The 9626-nt window shown below is 32.5% G+C and overlaps 1 protein-coding gene across 1 annotated transcript; it reads left to right on the forward strand.

Moving 5' to 3' along the window:
• The first annotated feature begins 250 nt into the window (after positions 1 to 250).
• LOC130705535 (glycine cleavage system H protein, mitochondrial-like) lies at positions 251 to 772 on the forward strand. The gene has a single exon (XM_057532222.1). The coding sequence runs from the start codon at positions 251 to 253 to the stop codon at positions 770 to 772; it is 522 nt and encodes a 173-aa protein (XP_057388205.1).
• Positions 773 to 9626: the final 8854 nt, after the last annotated feature.

The raw sequence follows: 9626 nt of genomic DNA on the forward strand, positions 1-9626 counted from the left end.
CTTCATTAAAATTATGGATTTCTTCTTTTCAAAAGACTACAGTATATATTTGTTTTGTATGGCTTTGAAGAGAAGAAAAAATAAAAGGTAACAAGGACTAAAAGTATGTCCCTTTTAGCAGACAACAAAAGCACACCAGAAGAACATGACTTAGAAAAAAAGCTAAAAGGCATAAGAGAGTGCTATATGAATCAAATAATAACGTAACTCAGAATTAGAAAAACTCAGAAATAAGATACCAGCTACGAACATGGCGCTGCGAGTGGCAGCGATAGTGCGGGTCGCGGTCTGCAGCCTGCGTGCCATCTCTGCGCCCAACGCGCCCTGCCCGCCGCAGCCCTGGGGACTAAGGGCGGGCGCCGTCCGGGCGCTGCGCACCAGCCCCGCTCTGCTGTCGGGTCGTAAATTCACAGACAAACATGAATGGGTAACAACAGAAAATGGTGTTGGAACAGTGGGAAGCAGCAATTTTGCACAGGAAGCTTTGGGAGATGTTGTTTACTGTAGTCTGCCTGAAGTTGGGACAAAATTGAACAAACAAGAGGAATTTGGTGCTTTGGAAAGTGTGAAAGCTGCTAGTGAACTCTATTCTCCTCTATCAGGAGAAGTAACTGAAATTAATGAAGCTCTAGCAGAAAATCCAGGGCTTGTCAACAAATCTTGTTATGAAGATGGTTGGCTGATCAAGATGACACTCAGTAACCCTTCAGAACTTGATGAACTAATGAGTGAAGAAGCGTATGAGAAATACATAAAATCTATTGAGGAGTGAAAATGGAACCCCTAAACAAACTAGTTTGAAACAACTTAATCTAGCATAGTTGTCTTAAATTAGTGGTGGATAGATTTTCAAAAAGCAACTTTTAGCAAAAGAAACTACTTACAACAATGTTGCCTGAAGAAAATACCCCTTAACTTCCTAATGATTTCACATCAACACTATGCATCTTTTTCACAACACCCTGTGATTTTTAGGCTAGTCTCCAGTTATAATACTCAGAATTCCTGAAATTATCTGTGGTAAAACTAGTTATAAAAATTATGTAATTCAAGGATAACATTGTTATCTTAACTTTATATAATATTGTAACTTGCTTACAGCCATCCCTGGATTTGGGTCAAAATACTCAATGAACTTGCTGCTGGAAATAAATGACAGTGGAGAAAAGTTTTTTAGTTGTATAGTGTCCAGTGAAGAGCATTACTATCTTAATTTTTCAATATACTGTGTTTGCTGGTGCTATTTTTATACAGTGAAGCAACAGCCTTGCAGGAAAATAAGAAACAGTTTAATAATAAAATTTTCAACTTCTTAAAAAAAAAAAAAAAAGAAAGAAGATACCAGAACTTAGAAAATAATTATATATTAAAGGGAAAAAATAGTATCTGCAATTAAGACTAAACTAAAAAGAAACCAAGAACAAATAAGTACAACTGATAACACTTTAAAACCAATTAACAATGAAAAAGAAGAAAAAATTAAAATTTATAAAAAATGGAGAAAAAGATAAAGTATTTGAGGGAAATTGACAAATACTGAAGATGGACAAAGAAGATCCAACGACAGAAAATAGGATTTTCTAAAAAGGAAAATCAAAGTGAGGGAAGAGAGCAAATAAAATTGTATTTCATGAAAAGTGTTCTGAGAGAAATTAACACATATTGATTTAATACATTATATAACTAAGAAAAAGTGATCCGCAAAGACCAACACCAAAATATTCTAGCAAAATTACTATAATTTAGAGATAAAGAAAACACCCTTTTGACATTTATGAAAAACAGCATATGTTTTATAAGACAAAAAAATAGGTTAACATCAGTAGTTTCGTCAACTTCTTAAGTCAGAAGAAAATGGAAGAACATCTTTAAGGCATACAAGGAATTAAAATGTGAACTAAAGACTATTTCTAAGTAAACAGATTTTCAAATATGAAGACAATAGGCTTATCAACAAACAAGAATGTAAGATATATTCTTGATATGTCTTTCCTGAAGATTCATCTACTAGAGAGTAAACTTCAAGCATTCAAAATTGTTAAAGAGACATGAAATTGAATACAAATTGTGAGTGTTAAATATATAATTAATTGTAAAATTAAGATTAAATTAATATTAAAGATGAGAATATTTTATATAATAGTTATATGCTCTGACAACATAGATACAGTGCACCTATAAAAAATAGGAGGAGAAAGTGGACAGCACATGAAAATAATAAATTCAGTAATCTTATTGTTAGTCTTAGACTGTTGCCTGTGTAAAACAAATAACTAATAATAGAATACTCTGATGCTATTGTTCTCTCTACCTATTAAAGCGAAGATTCACAGTGTGGAAGGAAAAAGATATTGATAATAGAGGATGTTATGTAATCTTTTTAGTCTTGAATTGGAGGTATCTGTATGAATCCATGATGATTATATACACACACACATATTTATGTATATATATAATATAAATATCTCTTTATATCTAAATATAATTATATCTAAATATTATTTATATCTACATATAATTTATTTCTGTTGTTTATATACATATATTCGCTCCATCTAGAAACAGTACGCAACTGAGTAGCAATGATCATTCTCAGTACCTAGAGTGTTCTCTTAAAATATCATTGTTCACATACACACACACGCAAAAACAGAGTTCCTTGGGAAAATGTCTGATTCTAGGATATGTCAAAATGAGAGTATAACATCTTGTTACACCAAAGAGCAAGAAAGAAATTACTACCAGAATCATTTCACAATGAATCCAGCTATGAAGAGAGAGAAGCCAATGAGCTTCAAAAAAGGTAATAATTGCATAGATTGAAAGCCATCAAATAACTTAAATCCGCAAATTCATAATATTATGACACAAAGACTGGTGGATAAACTCACTTGAAGGCTTATTTAACCCTATGTCTTTTTATCTGAGCTGGGAAGGATCAAAGACTAAGATTGCCTATAACAGCACATGTGGTATCTTCAAGTTCTTGACCTCCACACAGCATTGTGGCCACAGACTAGTCCGATTTCTTACATGACAAACATCATACTGTATAAACTGGTATAGTTTGAAAATAAATTGTATAGCTGGTAAATGCTCTTAGATAGATCACTAGTTCATTAGGTACATTTTGTATGTGTCATATTGCTACACGTAACAGTTGTTAGATTGTCCACAGTCAAATAACAAGAGTCTTTTTTATCTGCCCTTCTTCTTTTTTGTTTTTTCAGTTTTAGCTCATTGTCCAATCTCAAAGCCAATACCATATGTTTCAGGCTTTTGTTATGGCAGCCCTTCATTTTTAGGTATTAAATAACTGTTTTTCTCTCAATTTAGAGACATAAAATAATAACTATTTTATTATACAACTTTGGTGGGACAGAATCTTGGGAAAGGCATGGAAGGGGGAGGCTTTGCTCTGTTTCATGATGATCAGAGTTTCAGTTTTAAAAGACTTGAAGACTATAGGTGACTTGACATCTTGGGATTGGAATCACGTGAAGGTTCATTTACTTATATGTCTGGTGCCTTGGTGGGAAAGACAGATTAGAATTGCTGACCAGAACACCTGCAATGGCCTCTCTATGTGGTCTCACTTCTGACAGCATAGTGACTTCAAGGTAGTTAGACTTCTTAGTGGGTGGTGGCTTAGTGCTCCAAAACTAAGTGTTCCAGTGAGCAGGGCAAAAATGTATGCACTTTCTGCCTTAACTTTGTAAGTCATACAGTATCATTTCCACAGCATACTTTTGGTTATAAGGAAATCTCAAGTCCACCACGTTCAAGCGAAAAAGACATAGACCCCACTTCTTATTGATAAAAATGTGATGGTCACATTGTAAAGGAACATGTAGGATGGGGGTTATTGTGTGGCCAATCTTTGGAAAATACAATCTGTCACAGAAGCACGCAGACATCATTTGTGTCCTGAGGAGAGAGGCACTACCACATAATAGTGCATGCACTGTATTTACCAAAACTGATCAAAATCTGTCTTATTAAACATATCTCTTCACATTTCAATAGGCTGAAAATGTACAGACTATGTGATCATAACAAAATCAAATTAGAAATCAATAACAGAAAAACAAAAATTTTCCAAATATTTGTAAATTTAAAACATGCGACTAACTTATCAAGATTAGACATTACTTGAACAGTAGTGAAGATATGTCATACCAAAGATATCAAAGACAATTCTTAGAAAGAAATGTGTAATGTATACTAGAAAATCCTGCAGATTTTTCTAGATATTGGCAAACAAATTCCAAAATGTACATGGAAATGCAAAGGACCTAGAATCTAGAATAGGAAAGGAAATCTTTAAAAGAACAAAACTGGAAGACTTACTAGCCATAAAACTTATTTTCAGACTACAGCAATTTATACAGTATGCTGTTTGTACAAAGATAAATATTTCAATGGCAGGGAATACAGTTTCCAGAAACAGACCCACACATACATGGTAACGTGATTTATGACAAAGCCACCTCCACAATTCAGTGGGGGAAATGATTTTCTTTTCAATAAATGGTGGTGGGTCAATTGAATATCCATATGGAAATAAAATGGACCCTGACCCTACACAAACCATACACAAAAATTAATTTCAGGTGGATCGTAGAAATAAATGTAAAATCTAAAATAGTAAAGCTTAAAGAAGAAAACATAGGAGAACATTTTCATGAACTTAGAGTTAATATTAAATGGTATAATATAACATCACTAACAATAAAATAAATATTTGTAAAAATGTAATTCATGAACATTTAGCACTTATTTTCATCAAATGCACAATAAGAGGGGAAAGTCAAGCCACCGAGTTAGTAGAGATATTTGCAATGCATCATTCAACAAATGATTCATTCCAGACTATGTAATAGGTCTTACAAATCAAAAACAAAAAGACAAAGAAAAGAACAAAATGATGGGTAAGAGTCATGAAAATACACTTTATGAAAGATATTCAAATGATAATAATCACATGAAAAGGTACTTTATAATATTAGTTATCAGTGAAATAGAAGCACAACCATAATGTGATATCACAAGAATCCTATGAGAATCGCAACCAGAATTTCAAGTATTGTGGAGGACGTGGAGCAACTGAAACTCTCAGCAATTTCTGGTTAGAATGTATGTTGGTAATCCACATTGATAAACGATGTGGAGAGTATCTACTATAGCTAAAAATGTATTATCCTGTGATCTAGCAATTTCAGTCTTAGGAAAAACCTGAACAGAAATGAGCGCATGTGTTCATTCCATGAAAGTTTTATTCTTAATAATAAGAAACTGGAACTAATTCAAATACACGTCAGGTGTACAATGGATAAATAAGTCATGGAGTATTCATACAGTAGATACTCAAGAGCAATGAGTGGGGAGGAAGAAATGAAGCTACATGCAGGACACAGATGAATCTTATAAACCTAATATTTAGGAAAAGAGGTTAGACATGAAAGAGTGCATTGATATACATGAAGTTACAGAGCATGAATATAGAGTAATAGAACTCAGAACTGTGTTTCTGGGACAGGAGGGAATAATGGCTTTCTGAGATACTGGGACCATTCTGTAACTTGATTTTGGTGGTGGTTACAGAGGTGTATACATATGTTAAAATCAATGATCTGTACCCTTAGTATTTGCTCACTTTATTCCATATAATAGGTATATATCCTAGAAAAAATTTGTGTGTGTTCATTAGGAAAAATATACTAGACTGTTCAAAGTAGCCTTAAATGTTTATCAAGAAAATAACTAAACTGTAACTTATTTTTTATATGAGCCGTAAATATAAAAATAAAGAAATGAGAGTTATGCATAACTAAAATTATAAATTGTGGACTCCAAAGTTTCAGGTTTGAGGGTTGCAGAAGGATACTTATTTGTACTATGATACACTTGTGGTACCACTTACTTTTTACAAATTAGAACCATGTAATACAGAATTACATACTCATGTAGTAAAACTATAAAGCAATAAATAGTGAGTGACGAGATCAGACCAATATTTTGGAAAGCTATTTTGTAGAAATTTAGATTATGGATTGGATAAGAGATATTACTAAAAGAGAATGGGGGAAGAGGCATTGATTAAGAGGGTATTCTACTGGAAAAAGTTGATGAGAAGAAGATTAATAAGAATATATTCAATAGGAATGGAAAAAGAGGAAAGACTCATAAAATATTTCAGCAGGAGATCAATAGAATCTGTTAATCCATTTGAAATTGGAAGCAAGAAAAGAGGTAATGTATATTTATGAAATATATACGCTTTATATGCCCAGCCTCTATGCCAGGTGTTTTACATATGCTATGCCATTTAATTCTGATAATAGCCTTGTGTGATACACATATTTATTTTTATTTTACAAATGAAAAAAAAAAAAAAAAAGATTCTCTTGCAGGTTATTTAATTTGTCCAAGGTCAAATGACAAGGAAATGGAGATGCCCTATTCAAAGCCAGGTGTGTTTGATTCAAAAGTCATGATCTTTTCATTTCAAAATGAATCCTAATACATCTCATAGCATTTGAACATTGCTGCCTTGGTGAATGCTGACGCCATTAATTGAAATAGGGAATTCAGAAAATTAGCTTGTTCTATAATATATAGAAGGGGAAGCTGGTTGTTAGACATGTTATACATGTTAGACATGTTTTAATTCTGCAAACTGAATGTCCTCTAAGTTAAAAGTAAAGGTCTAGAGCTGTACTATCCAATAGAGTGGTCTCTGGTCACAGGTGGATATTTAAATTTACATTAATTAAAACCAAGTAATATTAAAAATTTCAGCTCCTCCTTCACAATAGCCACATTGCAAACACTTTTAAAGTCACATGTGGATAATGGCTGCCATACTGGACACCAGCGTTGTTCAACATTTTCATAGAAAAGTGTATTGGATAGTGCTGTGATCTAAAGTGCTCCTAGAGCTTGGATCCAGCAGTCATCTCTATGTTAGACTAGAATATATTACTATGAACACAATGATTATAATAATATCTCCCATTTATTAATTAAAGTTCTTGGCATGTGTCAATAATTTTGGACCCATTATGTTATTTATCCTTACTGAAACTTTCTGAAGTCAACACACATATCATTACATGTGAAGAATGTGAAAGAGACAAAAGGTTACACAAACTTTCAAGAAAAAAATTTAGAAAGAAGAGCCTATATGATAAATTTAAATAGCTAAAAGAGAATATCATAAATAAAGCTAAAGGAAAAGTTCTTTTTCAAAAAGGGGTGGTCCTCAAAGTCAAACGTTGTAAAGATATTAAGTATTCAAGCAGGTTCTAGATAAAGAAGGAGCTGTTGGATTTAGCACTAAGGGATCTCTAATGATCTTAGAGAGGGTCTTTCAGTAGAAGCTTAAGCAAGCTAGTGGGAGTAGATTACATCTTCAAGAAATTTTCCTATGAGTACAAAAGAGGTAGTGGCTAAAGTAAAGGGGAGGTTGGAAGACAGGTTGTTTGTTTGTTTTTGTTTCTGTTTGTTTTAGTGCATGGACATCATTGAAAATAGTTGTAGTTGGAAGGATAAAAAGTTAGTGGAAGATGAATTAACTATTTAACAAGGAATTGATAATTAATGGTACGAGGCCTTGGGGGAAGTAAAAGCTGCAACTAGGGACCAGCTGGGTTTAGAACAGAATAGATCCATCTTCCCATAAGAAAGGAAGGGATATGATAGATGAAAGTATGGGTACTTTGAGAAGGAGAAGAGCTTCTTTTTATGAGTGTATTTTCACAAAAACTGTCTTTATTGGAAGTCTAGGAACTGTCTCTACCTTATATAATCTTCTCTGAGAAATCTTCCCTGTTGTCTCCCAAAACGAGATTCACACTCTTCCTGGTTATTTCTAGGGCACTCAAATGCCTCCAGTTGTATGGAGAGCACCCCAGTGACTCTCACTATGCCCAGCCATAAGTCTTATTTTAATGAAGGGATGAATAAGCCCTCGTAGGGATGGAATGAACTTTATTATTGTTGTCACTACGATGAGGGTAAAGCAGAGTTAGAGATTAATAATTAATAACTTAGATCTATTTAACCTTCCTAGATGTTGCTGTTCAAAGTTGAAGTGAAAGTGAGGAAATATGGATTATGTATTGGAAGTTTTCAAAGAATGAAATTCACTTCTATCTCACTTGGTCTTTCAGCATGTACATTTATATGATTTTGTGCTTTGGCATACACACGCACTCGTATGCATGCAAACACACTTTGTCATTGCCAAATGAGATTTGGTGTTTGGATTCATAACACTGAGTCAAATTTTCTAGTGGATAAACAATAACAAGGGAGTGTGAGTATATGCAATTAACATATGAAAAACTTACCTTAGTGACATAGAGCTCCATAATATCTCAGAGATAAAATGTTTAGAAATTACCTAGTTATGTCATTTTATTCCATAAGTGAGGCATAAGATTTAGAGAAGTACGTAACCTGTTGAAAAATCATACAGATAGTGGTTAATTTTTAAGCCTGGGTCCCTGTGTGACATATTTAAGCAGAGTTCCATCCTAACATAAGGACAAGTAGTGAGTGATAGCTATGTTCTAGAAAAGGAATTTGCTGAACTATTTATTTTGTGATGGTTGATAATATATATCATATTTTATTCTTCTAATGTGGTCAAAAATCTACACTAACAAAAGAAGGAACAATCTTTTTTTTTCTCAGAATATTTCTTGATTTAATTGACATTCATTTTTTCCATTCAAAAGCATGAGATATTTAGTATAATACTCAAGCTTTCTCCCAAATAATCTTTGTATACTAATCATTGCACCTATATTTTTAAGTTAAGAAAAAGTCACTAGTTTTACCTCAAAGTACTTTAAGAGCATTTCTGGTATACTTTACACTTATATAGGAATTATAAACAAAAGGAAATAAATAGAAAACAATGTAAAATAATTCTCTAATTTAATATCCACCTGTGTTAGAGAAAGGTATTGCCATAACTTTGTGTTTCCATCGTCTTCAGACACTCTTCAATCACAGCAAAGAATGTATGACTTTCTAAATTATGCCCATAATGTACCTTACAGGTATTTTAAAAATTTTTCAGTAATTTTAAAGGTTTATAGAAAAGACACTACAAAGAAATTATTCTGTTGATACTTAGAGATTGTTTTTAATTCTACATTAAAATAAATTAAAATTTTATTTTTATAATAAAAACATTTATTAACATTTTTAATAAATAAAAGTGTGTAAATGATAATTTCTCCATAAAGTTTTTGGTACTTCCTTCCTAAATATCAACAGTGATAAACCAATGTTGTTGCAAATCATCTAAGATATGCCATCGTAAGCCTGATAACATGCCTTATTCAAAACAATTTCAATTTTTTGCACTTAAGTTTTCATGAATATTTGAAAGTTTGTCTCACCATCTCATCTCTTCAATGACAATAAAATCCAAGAAATAACTTTAATTAATAAAGTTTCTGATATTTATACAATTATATTACACAATTTAACAAGAGCTACATCTTTCCATCAATGTTTCATCTTTTATTAATGAGTGTTTTGAGGAGACACTGATCTGATTTACAATATTCTGAAACATGTTGGTATTTACTATTCCAAATTTTGAAATT

Source organism: Balaenoptera acutorostrata, chromosome 17 (genome assembly GCF_949987535.1).
Source record: "Balaenoptera acutorostrata chromosome 17, mBalAcu1.1, whole genome shotgun sequence".
In the NCBI taxonomy this organism is placed as follows: domain Eukaryota; kingdom Metazoa; phylum Chordata; class Mammalia; order Artiodactyla; family Balaenopteridae; genus Balaenoptera; species Balaenoptera acutorostrata.

What these genes read in the sequence shown, in the direction of transcription:
- LOC130705535 (XM_057532222.1), top strand. Translation starts at nt 251, where the DNA reads ATGGCGCTGCGAGTGGCAGCGATAGTGCGGGTCGCGGTCTGCAGCCTG.